A 17,175-nucleotide genomic window follows, 5' to 3' on the forward strand; every position below is an offset into this window, starting at 1 on the left:
ATGATGAGAGGATTATTTTTATCTAACCTAGCTATGTTAATCAGTGCCACATCATCAAAACATCCAAACTAAAGGTAATTAAATTAATATCAAAATTATTATAGGAACTAAAAATTGAATTTTAAAATAACATTTTTTTCAAATCTTGGATATTATTTTTCTATTCACCAATACCTGAGTATTGTATATAAGTTTTCTCATACATGTCAATCCAGCAATTTCAATCTCTTCAACGGTGCAAAAGAGAAAACTTTCCCATGCAATAATCATAAAATGGACATAAGCAAAATAGAATGAGGCATGAAATAATAAATTAGCATTAAATTAAGAAAATAAGGTAATATTTCTAACACATTTACAAAGACTCCAAAAGCCAAAAGCTGCTAAACCTATACAATGCTTTGATGAATGTAAAAGAGCTAAACTCTAAGAAACCATTTGAGGGCAAAAAGAAAAACTGCCACAGCTATTATTTTCTATATTTTTTCTTATTGCTTTGATTAAAATTACAGCTTGAGTATAGCTGTGAGGTTCCCATTGATGATGTGAAGGGTTAGTGCTCCTTGTGGAGAAACAATAATTGTCATCATAATCTGAATAATCATATCCTAATTCATGAATTTCCTGCAGTTTGGAGCTTTACATAAACATGGAACTTTAAATTCATCTGGCTCATCAGGATCAAACAAGTAGTCATACCTGCAAGGTACAATATACATTGTTAAAACATAATGAAATTGTAAGAGAATTATGCTTTTGAAATTGTAAGAATTATGCATTTTTTTTGTTCACTGAAATTAATGAAATTCTAATATGATCCCTGATATTGAAAATTCTTGGTCAAAATAATGATTAGTTCCTTGATAAATCAGTTTAGAATTTGTTAATTTCAATTTTCGGGACCAAAATGATGATTTACTCCGAAATGCATGGTGAAATGACACAGGAAAGCATGCCCCACAAGAGGTGAGCATAGATAGGGAATATACGTTAGCTCATCGCCAGCAGATACTTTAGTTTTGGCAATGAGTGCGATCCGGCTCTCGTCATGACCCACACACATGATTCTTGCATAGCAATTTGGCATACACTGCATTGACATGAACCAAGAATGGGGTAAGAGGAGATGATTAATCACCAGTAATGTTTTAAAGTGAGCAATCTACTGTGTACAATTTGAGATAGGTTGACTTACAGAATGGTTAATTAGCCGCGCTATATTTCCCTTATCGGTTGCATCAACGACCACTTCTTCACTTATTTTGAAAAGCTGCCAAAAGAGAAGGAAATGAGAACAATTTAATTTAATAAAGTATTAATAAATAAGATGCTTAGAAAAAATCAGCTGTGAAACTGAGGGAAAATAGACAAGAGGAAAGCCCGGTGAACAACAAAAAAGTCAAGGACGAGAGGATCAGATCAACCCATTGGAAGGCAAGGGGAATTAACTTACATAGCAGTCTTTCCTTTCTAATTTATAACGTGCTTCCCTCAGGTCTGCAATGCTGCGCCGTACTTGTTCGCCACGATATTCAAGGACCTGCATTTAATAAAATCATACTGATTATTTCTACTAGAAAAGTTGTATTGATTTTAGATGGAAAACAGAAACACAATGGATTGTTTCATCACGGTGTTATGTTTCTGCAAACAGAAACACAATGGATGCGCAATAGAATAGAGCATGTCAAAAAGTTTTCATATTCTCAAATAGCCAAAGATATCATGGGTTGTTATAATCTTTCATATTGGATCATTTGAGGATAATCTTTTCATATTTGATCATTTGAGTATAATAATCATACCATTTCTCCTTCTTGAATAACTCTTCGTGCAAATAGGCCCCATCCATGTATGCCTGATCTACCGAAGCACACTCGTTCATTTTCGGTTCTCTGGAGTCATGCAAGTGTATCCACAATACAATCAGAAAATCAATGAGCAAAGCCAATAAAGCACCACTAAAGAAAGGGATGATTTACCTGTAGGTGATGAAGGCGTTCCTTAAATGATGAAAATGTTCGAGACTCGTCTACCACCTATTTGAGGGAAAGAGAGCGAAAGAGTGAAAAATTAGGGGGATGTGGAATACACTTTAAGCCTCACACTCAAGCTTAAACAAAGAATAGTAAAATCCCATTTATATCAAAGTAAAATATTTACTTTGCATGGACTTAATCTCTGAATTGCATCTAGAGGATGATGACAGTGACCCCTCACTTTATGAGGAACGGCTTCATCTGCTGCTCTCTGGCAAATAGAAAAAATGAAGATTAGAAATGTATTGTTGTTTACAAGATTTGATAAAGATATCAAAGGGCATATTAGAGGCTATGGTGACTAACAAGGCCTTAAAAGCGAGCATGGAAGTCGAGGAATCAAAACAATACGCCAGAAGCATGATATTTCACCATTACATCACAATCCCATACAAGTGAGAATGTAAGGTGAGGACTAGTTAAGCCTTACCAGTACTACAAAGGCCAAATCTCTAAGAGACATGGAAATATAAATACCAGAGTACAGAGTGGGCCAATACCAGAGTACAGAGTGGCCGCACACAACTATGGCCGATTTTCCAAAAGTATTAACAAATATAAGACACAAAGTTCGATTGATTATGTTACAAACATTCATCAGAACAAAAATAGTTTCCAAGTTACCTTTTTTGTGCGGTTTATTCTTACAAAGATTCGGCACCTAGCAGCAGAAAATGGATCATCTTCTGTCTTATCTGCTAGAGGAGTGTCTTCTTCCTTTATTCTGTTCGATGAAATTAATCTTGACCCGACTTTTCTCTTTTTTTGGATAAGGATTTTAGTTGAAATGACCCCATGAGGAGTTTGTATAATCAAAACGGTGTCTGGATTGGGAGCCCTGCAAGAAATATAGAAATCATGAGGTTGAACAGCTAAAATAAGAACAAGATGAACTCGAATACACCCATACCCATACAATTCCAAAAGCACTGATGTTTTTTTTTTTGTAATTTGTAAAAAGCAAACTCCGTAGAGGAAACAATATATAAATGGAGAAAGGAGAAACAATATTATCATAATTAAGGACTCCATACCTGTGATAAGCACAATAAGAAATCATTCTTGTTGTCTGTTTACCATTTTTCTCCGAACAATGCAACTGCATTTACAAAGGAGATAACTCAATAACTATTTCATGGATCACAAATTATCCATATGATAAATGAAAACTACCAACTTAAAGTCAGCCATGATACAGAAAAATAATGAGAAGTAGTACATCTCATAAGTTAAATTAAATGAAAGTACATAGAACAAATCAGCAAAAAATAGCCAGGTCGATTCAAGTAAAGCCTCACCTCCATGCGATAACCGGCCCTTGATGCACACATGGCATGGTAATAAGTGGAACACTTGCAACATTGAGTGCACGAGCCATGGATTTGCTTACAAATAACACAAATCTGAAATTGAATTAATGCAAACTTTAGATTGAATCAGAATGAACAAAACTAAGAGACGCCTAAATGATACTCATATGTTAAGAAATCTGGACTGGAGCAGGGGAGCCTAGGTTGTTTCAAGTGTTCTCACTCCAGCTTTATAATGTGGTATGAGTGAATCATGTATGTAACTTAGTGTGAAATATGCAAAGAATAAACTACGTCAATTGGTGACTAACACTAATTAGGCGCGGACACCGTTATTACTATAGTTTATTATGATAAAATACACACATTAGTAGTGATACAGATACTATCAAACCATACTTCTTCTTTTGAAAAGAGATATAAAGTACATTTTCTGAACAGACAAAAGAAGAGCTAGAAATACCCTACCTTCACGAAAGAGTTCGATGGAATACTTAAGATACCCAAAGCAGGCTCCATTTTCTCATCACTTGCAAAAGATACTTCAGGTCGAAACCAGGCACATGTGACATGAACCCATAATGGATCAACATCAGTAGGCTTTAGAGCACCACCTGAGTATCCAACAATACATTTCAGATATTAAGATCATAGGCGCTAATTACAAAACAAAGTTAAAAACAACATTACCAAAGCTACATGATATTATCCTAAATGCTACAGTCAAAAGAGGTAACGAAAAGCAAGATTAATTCATACATGCATATAAGGTTACAAGAATTTAGATGATAAATTCCAAAAAATAGAATATTTAGGGGGAGGTATAGCTCATACAAATAAAAGTTATATCTATAATACATCATATCTATAATATTGTGTAAGATACACACCTTTTACAGGACAAAGACAACACTCTCGCGTGATGTCTGGTGTTTCACAAGCTTTACAAACCCATGATGTAAAGTCTCGAACATTTCTTGCTCCATAGCATTCTTGATGAACGGCTATTTGACATCTATAAAATATGTAACACATTTTTTATATCAATTTGAATGCCATTCATCATAGAGTAAAAAAACAAGCAAAACAAACAAATGTTGCTTGATAGTTCCAGCTTGCAGAAGAAAAAAAGGTTTTTATGTCAGTGGTTTTGTTGTCCCTGCTCTCACTGATAAGGAGGATGGGAGAGACACATATACGATAACGCCAAGCAAAATAACAGACTTCCATACATGTAATTAAAAGCATAAGGCAGGGTGCATATTTGTGCTTCTTGCATTATAAATTATAATATTTCAAGACATGGACTTAAACTAAGTCTGTTGTTAACTGTTCAAACATTCATGAAATCACTATGCTTATGAACTGCACAATCTTTACACCTGTGCAGAAACTTTTTCCAATCCCTATTTTTCTTAGTTAAAATATTTATAATAAAATGAAAAAGCTATATTACCTGACACAGATGATAATTTTGTTGTAGTCCCAATCTTCAACCCATCTACATACAGCACATCGTTCTGTAGTCCACTTAGCACAAACAGGTTCATACTTGTCTGCCAGAGACAATAGTTTCCATTACCATTATCGCTCTGAGAAATCTATCTAGGAAACTTATTGTATAGCCATACAGAAAGGGGAAGACTTAAAAGGTACCTTGCAGAAAGTTAAGCAATTTCTGTTTTCTTTCTTTTGTGGATGGTCTTTTAGGTTTGACATAAACTACAGCTTTAGCATGAAATTCAGCCAACTGCAGCATCTGAGAAGTCAAAACAGATCGTATCAGTTACAATTACACTTATGTTTCACAATAAAGGTCTAATCCCGCCATAAGTCTCCAACCCGAATCTTTCTTTTTCTATGTGCGCCGCATAGCAAATCAAAAGAAACATAAGTTCCCACGGATTATCACTTGGTGAGTACCATTGCAATTTTGGTACCGAAGACCTCATAATGCAAATAAAATATCAATGTTGATGCATAGTAGTGACATATGATATGAGATCTCGATGATGAGATGGAAATTTTTTCATATTGATACTGATTGGTAAATCAAATTATAGCCAGCCTATTAGTACATTAAATGTATTATATTGAACTATAAGCAACAAGTCTAGAAAGCAAATATTGGACACATGAACAGTCAGTCATTTTGTACCGGAGTAATCAGGTAAATAAGTAGAAATTTGTAGGCCAAAGAGATAGGGAATATTATGCACCAACATTAAATAATATAGTCATATACGAACCCATTGTTCCAGTGATATCATGGATCCTTTAATCCGAATACTTGTTCTCCAGTTTCTAAATTTGGAACCTGTGTGGCGCTCCCATTCACTAAGTGCTTGCTTTTCAGTCTCACACAAACCACACTTGCACGTAACTCTGCAGGAGAACATGGCAAACCAACTCAATGTTATAACTAGAATGAAGTATTGAATCATTCAGAAATGATCTCTGTGGAAAATAAAATTCATTGGACATAATTTTGTGGCAAAAAATAATCACAGTCATGATAAAAATTCACATTAGGTTTTCATTTTAGTAAAACGAAAAAAAATCCATAGACTCCATCGTCGCCCTTTTTAAGAGAACATAAAATCAGATAGAATTATGGACTGAGGTTAGTTGTTTTAATTACTGGCCTAAAAAAAGGTATTAATCTGTTACTACTTGCCACATATTACAAACAAACCAACTAATTATATGTGACAATAACTATAACAGACAAAACTATGATGATAACACAAAGATAGGAAAAGCAAATTATGGAAAACTCTTCTGAAGGAGTTAATGCTTACAAGTGAAGGCTTGGAAAATATATGCCTTCCACACTATTGCAGAGAACGTTGACCTTTTTTGGAAGTCCTAGCTTCCCATTGTTTTTGTTCCATCTATACCAAAAAATCCACTTTAGTCAGAAATAAAACTACAAGAAGCCAAACAAAATGATGTTAACTCAAAAACCTAAAGTAATATGTTAAAAAGGAAGACGTAGTTTACTCTTAAAAAATGAGATTAGCTTCATAAGGAAGTTACATAGAATTACTAAGTTACGCTGTGTGGAGAAAAATCATGAACCATATTATAAACTTACTTGACTTTTTTATTTGATTTTTCTGAATCCGATAACTCAAAATTAAACTTCACTTTGCAAGCAGGGCAGAAATAATCCGTGCTTCCAAGATTCTACAAGAAACAGATAATGAAAATCAGAATAAAACAACATCTCTTTCCGGGCTTCTTATTCCACGCAGAGACAACAATTAGACATAAGTATGAGGTATAATGGATAAACCTTGAAAAGGATGCTGGAGATTTTGTCGCATTCAGCATGCACCCACACTTTACATCCATCACAACGGACCTAACGCAAGGCGAACATCCAGAATGGGGGAAATCTTAATACCGCAAAAATAAAATTTAGGAGCTAAAAAATACAATACTTAAAATAGATGATAAGATTCAACTAACTCACCCAGCTTCCGCTATCCGATTGATTCCAAACTTTCTTACATATGCCACAATAATGTTTTGATTTTGTTAACTGTAAAAAGACAACAATATATGACTTTTTACAACAAATACAGTTTATTTCAATTATCACGTTTCCGTTTCAGGCTTAAATATCAACTGTTAGAAGAAAAAAGAAGTTACAAACCCTGGCACATGATTTGCATAGGAGTTGACCACTAGGAGTCAAATCCTTTCTTTTCTTTGACATACTGAGAGGAACGTCCAATCCACATTCTGCACAAAGTCGCGCATTTTTCTCTTTTTCAAATAAATCCTACATAAGGAATTCAAATCAATAGTGTTATTTCGATTTGACCATATGTCATCTGACGTCTGCCTTTGACTTGTAAATTATATATTGTATCCTTAAATAACCTTTAAAGACAACGCACAGCAGAATTAACAGCCACTGAAAGCCACGCAGATCCCAAAAACAAAAGAAAACATGCCATGAAGCTAACTTACCTTCTTCTGAACAGGACCACCCGCATTCTTATTTGAAGCAGCTACATTCTGAAAGACTTTAAGAATAGAGCTATTACTACAACCATTATTACCAGCCACTGCATCTAAATCTTCTTTCAAGTTCTCTACAAACCCCTGATCAGCCAAAAACGCTTCCTCAATCGCCACTTGAAATTGAGAGGAATTACAGTAACTCAACTCAGACTGCTCTTGAAACCTAATACAAAATAACATCATTCCCAGTAAACACAGCACAAACTCTTCCACAAAGAAAAATCAAAATAACAACTATAATACAAAAATTCCCTACCTGTCTACATAATCCACAAATGGAAAAATCATTCCATATGTCACCCATGCAAAATCCTGCTCACAACCATATATAAAACACAAATTAAATAGCCATTATATTAAAAAAAAAAATAGACTAAAGAAACTTTCCATATACATGATAAACTAGTACTAGTTCATACTATACCCTGTGGTTTTCATTCCCAGAGTAGCCAAGAAACATGACACAAGCAGCATCAGGTATACATGATCTCAAAACCAGCTCAGGTGCTTGATAAATAGGATCAATGACAATTGCAGGCCAAAAAGGTTCCTTCTTCTTAGCCTTAGCCCACACTATATCACCTGCATAAAAATCTTCTGGTCCAAACAACCCCTCTTTCTTCTTCTCCTCCTTCTTCAAAACTTCATTATTCAACTTCGTTTCTTCAAAAATCTCACGCAAACTCAATTCCTTGCCAGCAGCAACACCGAAATTCTTATGCAACACCTCCTCACACAAAACCGAATACCCGCGAGGCCGGTTGCGGCCGCCAGCAGCCGTCCCATTCCCATTCCCGTTCTTCCCCTTTCCAGCACAATTTCTGAAACCAAATTCATCAAATTCAAATTCCCGAAAGCTAGTATCTGTGGCGGCGTTGTTGTTGTTCCTTCCTTCCTTCCTCCAATTCACAATAACAGAATCATTAAACCGCGACGGCAACACCTGAAGCCGTCCCCGGGAAGTCCTCACCAGCGGCGGCCGGTTCGCCGCATTCTTAACACCAGGTTTTCCATTATCCAACGAAAACCCGTTATCCGATGACGCCACGGTGGTTGCAACGGTGGCACCGAGTAATCCAGTAAAGCTAGCGGGAATTGCACCGGCGAGAAGATTCAACGGATAATTCCCATTAAATTTCTTCTTTTTGTTTTTCTGAGTCAACCTTGACTCGTCCCCCTCCGAGTTACCGAGTCTCTCCCGTTTCCGAGTCGGCATTTCGGATTTGAGATTCTTTTTAATTATCATTCTCAAAAGAAAGAACGAATAACCAAATTCTAAAAAATTCGCATTAATCAAAAGCTTCAGAGAAACCGAAGATAAACCCTAATTGAAAACGAAATTGAATTCCGAGAAACAGAGTAGTTGAAAATAAGAAAACCAGCGACAAAACAAAAAAACAATTCAAAGATTTGGAGTAAACTATGAAAATGTCGGCGAAATTCAATTCAGAGATGGATCGAGCAATCGCAGAAAAATTGAGATTGAAGAACGAAAGAAAGAAGAAAGTGCGATCTGTAACCTGTTAGAAGAGGTTATTAAAAAATAAAAGTATCTGAAAAAATAAAAATTCTTGCAATGTGAAATAAATAAAAAATAAAAAAAATAAATTTAGAGAGGAAAATTAGGAACGAGAGAAGGAAAAGTAACGAGAGATGAAGTTATTAAGTATGTTAATAATGAATTGAATCAATGTTTTTGTTTTTGTTTCTTTTTTATGTGATGAGTTACGAGTTTACTTGAGTGTCACGTGTTGGTAACGAAATTCGAAGGAATGAATGAGTATGGTGATTCTTTCTTTCTTGTTTGTTGCAGAGTTTTTTTTTTGCAACTTCTCTTAGTTTATAGTTTATACTATTACATTATTAAGATTTAAAATAAGATTCAAAAAGATATTTTTCTTCCGTGGAATTTGGAGTTTTAGTTATTAATGATTTTGAGATTTTATTTATTTTTGTATGGATTTTGAGATACGGAGAAAAAATAGAATTTGATTTTGTTGTGGAATAGGAACAATGGAGACATGCAGAAAGAAGAGTAGAAAAAAATGTTTTTCTGAATTTGAAGGTGTTTGTGTTTGTGTGTGGGATTTATAGAGACATGGTTGGTTTCATGGTAAGTATGTAATGAAATGTTTTTTGTTTTGTTTATGTTATTATTTTGAGCTGAAGAAGAAAACGATGGTGTTTGCACGGTGGTGCTATGGGAGGAAAATAAAAATTGGTTTGCAAAATTGTTATGTATCTGAATGTCGAAGTGGTACTTTTGAAACATGGATCTATGAGTTGAGTTGTGTGGATGTTTTTATTTTGAAGTCAGAGTATGAATCGACGAGGTACGAGGTTGTTATGGACATGTTTGTTGTAAACTGTAGTGTCGATCGAAGAGAAACTAAACCTGGTTCAGAGGATAGGTGGATAGAGATATGCTTTTGTTTGTCCTTGTTTAGGAGTTTGAGGAAACTTTTTTCTTTCTTCTAAAGGTTTAAAAAAAGCCAGATTGATGGAGTCGTTTTAATAGGACACACGATAGGAATAGTAAAGTAGAATCTACATAAATTTGTGGTTGGTCGTGTGAGAAACTTTCGAAAATATAAGTTTGTGACATTAAGTTGGAAGTGTTCTTGTTCTTGTTGCTGTGAGTAATGTTGGAAATGAAGTGGACTTGAGTTCTACTAGGATGATTTGTAGTGTTTTTTCTTTAAAAACTTTTTTTTTATCGTTCATTAATTTAACTCTTTCAATGTTGGTTGATTGAGAAAAGTGATTTTACTAAATAAACTTAATTATAAATTTAAAAATTGAAATACATTTTTAAAGGTATGTTTGATGCATAAGATAGAATAGGATATGATATTATAAGAAGTTGAATAAATATATGATAGATATAATAATTTTATCCTACATGTGTTTGATGTCATAATATTATTATTATGTTATTGTTTTATATATTTGTTATAAAATATATATTATATTTAAATGATATAACTAGTTTCTAAGTTCTTTAATTTAATTAAATATTTTATTTTATTTTTTTAATTAAAAAAATATTTATAAGTATTTTTTTATCTGACATTTCGTTATCTCTTTTATTAGTTTTTGTCAAAAAAAATATTAAATAGTAATTACATGACAATGACCAGTAGGCAAATGTAATTTGTTGACTTAGCGTATGTGTTATATTTGCATTATATGATTGATTCTTCATATTATAGATTTCGTTTTCAGATTTCAAGGATTGAATCTTCATCTTCTAGTTTTCGTTTTTAAATCGTTTTCATTTTCTAGCTTTCAATTTTTTTTTGTTTTTTTTATTGTTTGTTGTGTTTTCTTTCGTTTGCTTTCCCAATGTCAAAGAATGCAAACAATGCTTCAATGCCAAACAATTAAGCTTTAGGATAACTGGATCTATGCTTCGTAGAAACAGGAGGGTGGAGTGTTTTTGCCAAGATGAAAGTGTTCTTCGTATTGTCAGTGATACGAACAATGTGAACTATGAGATAAATTTTTGGAATTGTAGAAATTATAAAAATCACATGGTGATGAAATAGTTGATGAAAGGGATTTGAAGATTGAAAGGCAAAAGAAGAAAATTTTAAAATTGAAGAATGAGGTTCTCCATACTAGAGAGTGGTTGAAAATGTCAATGTTCTTGGGATTTTGAGCTTAGGGTTTAATCTTGTGTTTGTAATAATGTATTTCAAATAGGTTAGGATTTTGAGCTTAGGATAATGCAGTGTGTTGTCACGAGTTTATCAATGTAATTTAGTTGGGTTGAGTTTTGTATTTATCATGAGTTTATCTATGTAACACTTTTGTTGGTTTAATGTTATGATAAGCAATTTGTGTTCATTATACTTGTGCAACATTTCAATAATACTCTGCATAGTATAATATTTTGATTGAATTTTGTATCTGTCATGTGTTCATTATACCCTGCATAATGTTATGATAATCAATTTGTGTTCATTATACTAGTGTATTTCAATAATGGTATTATGAGTCATTTCATTTCAAGAGTGATAATAGTAACATAATTAGCCATATCATTTCAATGATGGCATTATGATAAACAATAGTGATATCATACATTTAAAATGACATTATAAGCCATATCATTTCAGTAAGCAGTAACACAATTACACATTTATTCAAAATGGCATTATAAGTCATATAATTGAAAATGGCATTATGATTCATAATGCAAAATTACATAGCATTCGCATAATATGGTTACATTACATTCCAACATCATAACAAAAATAACACACAAAAATCATAAACCATGGTTTACTTGAGTTGAAGGTGCTTGCGGTGGATGACTTGGAGTTGCTTGTGGTGGTGACAGTTTACATGTGGCCTTATTATGGCCATCCTTATGGCAACGACTACATTTGATTCCATGTTTTTCTCATTTCATATGTGACTCATCTATCACCATTTCTCCGACCTTTTTATCCTTTTGGGGGGACCTATCGGGTTGTCTCTTTATGGGTGGTGGTTGCAGATCAACAATATTAGTTTTTGTCCATAGAGTTTCCCCATTAACTGGATAAAGAATTAATGCATAACAAGCTTCATAACGTTCATTTCTATAAAAGTCAGGTACAAAATTATTAAGTTCTAGGTGTTGATTCTTCATGCATGATATTGCATGATAACATGACATCCCTGTCAGCGTCTACATTCTACATGAGCATTCTTTTTTGGAAAGATTAACAATATATTTTCCCCCATTGAATGATATATGCCTAACTTCGTAGTCATATTCACCGGCATGCCTGTAACACTTGTAGAAATCACAATATAATCATAAGCTAATTTAATTATAGTATTGCATGTAGAAAGCACAATATAATCATATCACCTCACAATCCAATAGTTTATTTTTTTATTCCTTTGCCACCCTCTTTATAATATTTTATAGAATTGTACCTTCATACTTGACAATCTTCTGTCTATTTGACTCTCATCTCTACATAAGATACACTCTTATTTCTTTAAGCATAGTGACATTTGACTTGACTCTTGCAGTTACAAATACAAAGTTAAAAGTCTCTTACATGTTATTCACCAAAGCGTCACATCATGTACTAGTCCTAAACCTTGATTTGCTCCAGAACCTTGGTGGAATTTTCATAAGGTGCTGAGTGCCTCCTCATTAACCTTGATTTCGAGCATGACTTTCTCTCATGCATTGACATGACTAGAAGTTGCAACCTTCCACATCAGTTCCTTCAGTTTAAGATATGAGAACTTCTTTCATGAAATTGTTGTACAAATGTCTGCAAACACATTGAAAGGACTACTTTGAAACCTTTGTCATAATAAAGGGGCAACACTGAAACTTAGTAAATAGTAAGATAATGGTACCTAACACAAAATCTTTGGTCCACATTAGGTATCAACTCCTCAAGTGCTGGAAACAAGTTATAACATATGAAGATTTAATCATGTGAGAAATCATTAAAACAAAATTTAATATCATTAAAATAGATGAAGATATTAACCTTTTGTTGATCATTTATGAAGGTGTAAGTGTTGCATAATCTGACTCCTCCCAAATCAGCTGTCAATAATTCCAAAAACCAACTCCATGAATCCCTAGTCCTTACTACATCTATGCTTGTCCACTATTTTCCTCAATTTCCAAGTCTCTTCACCTTGTATATTTGCACAGTATGCCTCCCATGGACAACCTTTCTTAATATCACTCTCATCCTCTCTTTTTTCTTTCATTTTTCTTAAATTTTAGGTTCCTTCCAGAATGTATAGCATAAGCTCTTATTTCCTCTTTAAATTCATCCCTTGTTGCAAAATAAGTACCCACTTCCCACTTGTAGTCTTCCATTCTCTTAGGAAGCTTGAAGGTTACAAAATCATCCTTTAAAATCCCATCATCTTCACTACCATACTCATGAGGTAACTCATCACTATCATACTCCTCAATATCACTTAATCCTCTAAAATAAACAAGAAATCAATAAAAAACAAACTCTGGCGATAAAAAAAGCAAATGTGCACGGTTTACCTAAAATATCCTCCTTCTTCCATGCTCTCTTTTTCAATGGTCCCTCATTCCATCTTCGACCTCTTTCCGTAAACGATACAACCCAAGCAAGTTCTTTTAAGATAAGTTCCATATCACCTCCCAAAACCTCCAAACATTCCTAGAAGTAGTGAACAATGTATATAACATGCCTATTAGTCAACTCTCAATCATTTATATAAAGGGTGAGATGAGTATTTACTTGGTTTGGAAGCATGTAAACAGAACTTTCATGGTATAATTATTTGGCCAAAAGGATCCACTTCACTCACAATGGTTAGCTTGTGTTTCAAGCTATAGTCTCTATGGAAATCTATTAGAAAATAAGGCATTACATATCTGGATAATGGTTTCTTCGAGTTCTCTTTTTCAAGTTTGGACGATGTGTGTATGATTAAGTCTTTAAATTTCTAGAATCTTAGCCTAGGTGTTCTTAAGTTGTTCCCATGGACTAGAGATTTTATCCACTCAAATCTTCATTAATCCTCTGCTCATGTTTGGGTTACGATTCATGGTCTCTCCCAAGAATATTTAAGATCCAAAATCATCTTTATTATTTATAATAGCATTGACTCTGCCTCAAATAAACCTTCTTTTGATAGGGCTTTTTGACACTATGTGAGAGTGTTGGCAGATTTAGACTTAACAAAAGAAGTGAGATTTAGACCTGATAGGGCTTTTGTGGAAATTGAATATGAAATAATTCTAGATATTTGCACCCATTATAATGGAATTGGTAATTCCGCTAGTAATTGCAAAAGGAAACTTGGGCCTGATCTTGACAAAACCAAAATAAAAAATAAGATTGACTCCAACAAAGTCTACATACCTATGGGAGAAAAGTTAAAAATACCTTTGCATTAAGGTAAATGAAACACAAAACAATCAAATTCATGTAGGGAAGCAAGTGGCGTGATAAAATAGACAATAGTTGAACCTGTTATTGGCTCACCATTGGATGTTAATAACGTAATCAACAATCATACTATGGTCGGAGAAACTGATGATGCCAATCCAATTTTGCAAAGAGAATAAGTGGAATCCAATGACAACAATAACTCTGATGATTCAGATTTTGTTGATGCTACTCAAACTAATGAATTAGAAGGGAGTATATAAGAAAATCAGAAAAAGAATATGAGATTTCTTGAAAACTCTTGGGCCTATTGTTTACCGTCGAAATTGGTAAACAAGCGTTAGTCTTCCAAATTATATATTTTTTGTTACTCACGGGATCGACTAGATTGATCATAGGACATGTACTTTAATTCTCTCCAAGTTTTATAACTTATGAACATTTCGACAATGCTCTTTTTGTTGAAAATAATGTTGGCGTTTGTAAAGAAATGTAGAAATGTAAATGGAAATGTAAATAACTTCAAAGTAAATTTACAAAGAAAGTAAGTAACATAATTATAAATGATTTGATACAAAAGTATAAGAATGGTGATCACACGTACATTGCACTCAAGAACTCGTTTCTCAATAACACATATACTTTGAGTAATATGTGAGTTTTTGTACAAAATGGAACACCTTAATCCTAATCACTAAGATCCCTATTTATAATAAATCGAAAATAACGATAACGAACGTTCTCTTCTCCAAAAGATGACATGTTCTCGCTTACATGGACTTTGCTACTCACTACTTTCCATGTGTCTTCTCAAGAAATGGATAAGGCCAAAAACGGTTATGAGCCTTAATTTGAATCACGCTCATCGAACGCAACTCCAAACGGAAACCTTCGTCGAAAAGTGAATCTGAATCCAAGGATATTTCTAAGTCCTAAACCAAAACTTCTTCAACAAAAGTCTTCTTCGACTATGCCTTCTCAATTCTTTATCGAAAATAATATATTCTTTTCCAACGTCAAAATTCCAGCTAACACCTATTGGGTGAACTTAATGAGGAAGGGGAATTGCGTAGGGAGGAAATAGATCCTGAGTCTAAGTATCTTAAATTCCAACTAGCCTTAACCAAATCTATAAAAAAAGTTAAGAAAAAAATCCAAATCTAGAAATATGTATTCAACTAGTTCAAAGACTCGTACTGATAAAACTTTCTCTATGAAGTGCCTATATCGTAATATAATGGGTCTTGCCAATGCCCTTACAATATTGGTACTTAAGAATCTTCGTAAAAATCACAAACACACTTTTGGTTTTTAGTGGAGTCATGGATCAATGTAGAATATTTACCACCAAATTTATTTGAGTCCTTAGGTTTGAGTATGTTTGTAGTTAAATATATAATGGAAAGGAAAATGGACAAAAAAATTGCATTCAAAATTGGATAATCTCTTGCAATTTTGTGTCTGTTACCACTCTTCCCAAGCTTAAGTCAGATTATTTTCCTATTTGGCTTGATTAGTTTCACACCTTTAAATTTGTTTCTCAATTTAAATTTTTTAGTATGTGAACCTTATATGATCAATGCAAAGCCAAAACTTGGGATACTTCTGCAGTGGGGTATCATGTATGTTCATTCTTAACAAAAAACTTCAAATCCTCAAGATCGACCTTAAAACCTTGAACAATTTTTTTTTGGAGACATACATAATATGCTGAAAGCTTCAACTGATAAAATAGTCAAAATTTAATACCAAATCAATATTGTTGGTATCAATGAGTCCCTTCGAGCTTAAGAAAAGATGGCCCGAATTGAGTTGGAAAAGACTTTGGTTAAGGAAGAAATGTTTTGGCACAAGAAATCTATAGTCATGTGGCACAAGGAGGGTGATTGAAACACAATTTCACCCCATAAAATGGCAAAGATTAAAAACTCTTCAAAAATCATTTCCTACCAAAGGAATGATGAGGTTATCATTAATGACATACATAAATGGCTAGTCATGCTATCATTTATTTCACTAACTTTTTTTTGCTGCGGATGCTCTTTCGAGTCTACCTTGATTGGTGAATTTATTTTAACTCTTATTGATCCCACCATGAACAAATTGTTCATTTTCCCCTCTCCATAGGATAAATGACCAATGTTGTTTTCAATCTCAACAAAAACAGTGCTCATGGCCCTAATGATTTTAGAGGAGTCTTCTTTCAAACCTATTGGAAAATCATTGAAAAAGATGTCTACAATACCATTCTTCAGCTCTTGAATTTTGTTTGGATACTTTCTAACTTCAAGCCAGAGCTAACACCCTCCTGCCTAAAACCAAATAAGATGATTGAATGCGGAAATTCAAACCTATAGCTTTAGAAACTTCATATTCAAGATCATCTCTAAAACTCTAGTAGATAAACTTGCTCAAAGAATGCCCAATCTGGTTTCTAAGGAGCAAATGAGATTCATTCATGGTAGGAATATTGAAATTCTGGTGTAGTCAGAATTCAGATGTTCTACTCCAAGTCATGACATCTGATCTAACATTGTAACTAATACAGCAAGATAGTTATTAACTACTGTACTAATATGCATAAGTTCACAGATGTCACGACATCTCATTCTATGTCACCCTAGAATGTATGAACACCTGGTTCTGTGCATCAGGAAGAAGGACTCAACAGAAATCAAACCTAGCACTCACTTCTGTTGTTTTCTTCCACAGTTATCAGCATGATGTCTTACTGTTGTTTGTGGACATCATCTGTTACATTGTTCCAGTGTGTATATCTTTTACTTGTATTTCCTGAATTAAAGGTTGAACACGTTAATCTAATTTCCACTTATTAGATTACCAACAACTAGGCTATTTGTTAGGTTCATTAATTGTAGGTTAGTAGTT

At 33.7% G+C, this 17,175-nt stretch overlaps 1 protein-coding gene across 2 annotated transcripts; it reads right to left on the bottom strand.

The window, feature by feature from the left end:
- Positions 1–294: 294 nt before the first annotated feature.
- Positions 295–9,157, bottom strand: LOC127092598 (histone-lysine N-methyltransferase ATX5). 2 transcript variants are annotated; one of them, XM_051031488.1, is made up of 23 exons: positions 7,809–9,153; positions 7,641–7,696; positions 7,331–7,547; positions 7,011–7,139; positions 6,828–6,896; positions 6,648–6,716; positions 6,447–6,538; positions 6,151–6,243; positions 5,599–5,734; positions 5,006–5,108; positions 4,806–4,905; positions 4,240–4,364; positions 3,818–3,963; positions 3,338–3,442; positions 3,074–3,138; positions 2,664–2,877; positions 2,164–2,250; positions 1,983–2,039; positions 1,806–1,895; positions 1,454–1,540; positions 1,196–1,270; positions 990–1,090; positions 295–699 (listed from the first exon to the last, which is right to left on the bottom strand). In XM_051031488.1, exons 1-23 carry the CDS (start codon positions 8,628–8,630, stop codon positions 609–611), a joined length of 3,129 nt encoding a protein of 1,042 aa, XP_050887445.1. In that variant the 5' UTR covers positions 8,631–9,153; the 3' UTR covers positions 295–608. The 2 variants fall into 2 exon arrangements, 1 of the variants encoding a protein (XP_050887445.1); XR_007792226.1 differs by lacking the exons at positions 295–699; positions 990–1,090; positions 1,196–1,270; positions 1,454–1,540 and having other exon boundaries at positions 1,804–1,895; positions 2,164–2,252; positions 2,665–2,877; positions 7,809–9,157.
- Positions 9,158–17,175: the final 8,018 nt, after the last annotated feature.

The sequence above is a fragment of the Lathyrus oleraceus genome, chromosome 6 (assembly GCF_024323335.1).
Source record: "Lathyrus oleraceus cultivar Zhongwan6 chromosome 6, CAAS_Psat_ZW6_1.0, whole genome shotgun sequence".
Lineage (NCBI taxonomy): Eukaryota > Viridiplantae > Streptophyta > Magnoliopsida > Fabales > Fabaceae > Lathyrus > Lathyrus oleraceus.

Bases quoted from the DNA above. Each gene is read 5' to 3' on its own strand.
- LOC127092598 (XM_051031488.1), bottom strand. From the start codon at position 8,630: ATGATAATTAAAAAGAATCTCAAATCCGAAATGCCGACTCGGAAACGG. The intron at 1,541-1,805 runs GTATGATTATTA...TATTAAATGCAG, and splicing joins TTATTCAAGAAGGAGAAATG to GTCCTTGAATATCGTGGCGA. The intron at 1,271-1,453 runs GTAAGTTAATTC...CTCTTTTGGCAG, and splicing joins TAGAAAGGAAAGACTGCTAT to CTTTTCAAAATAAGTGAAGA.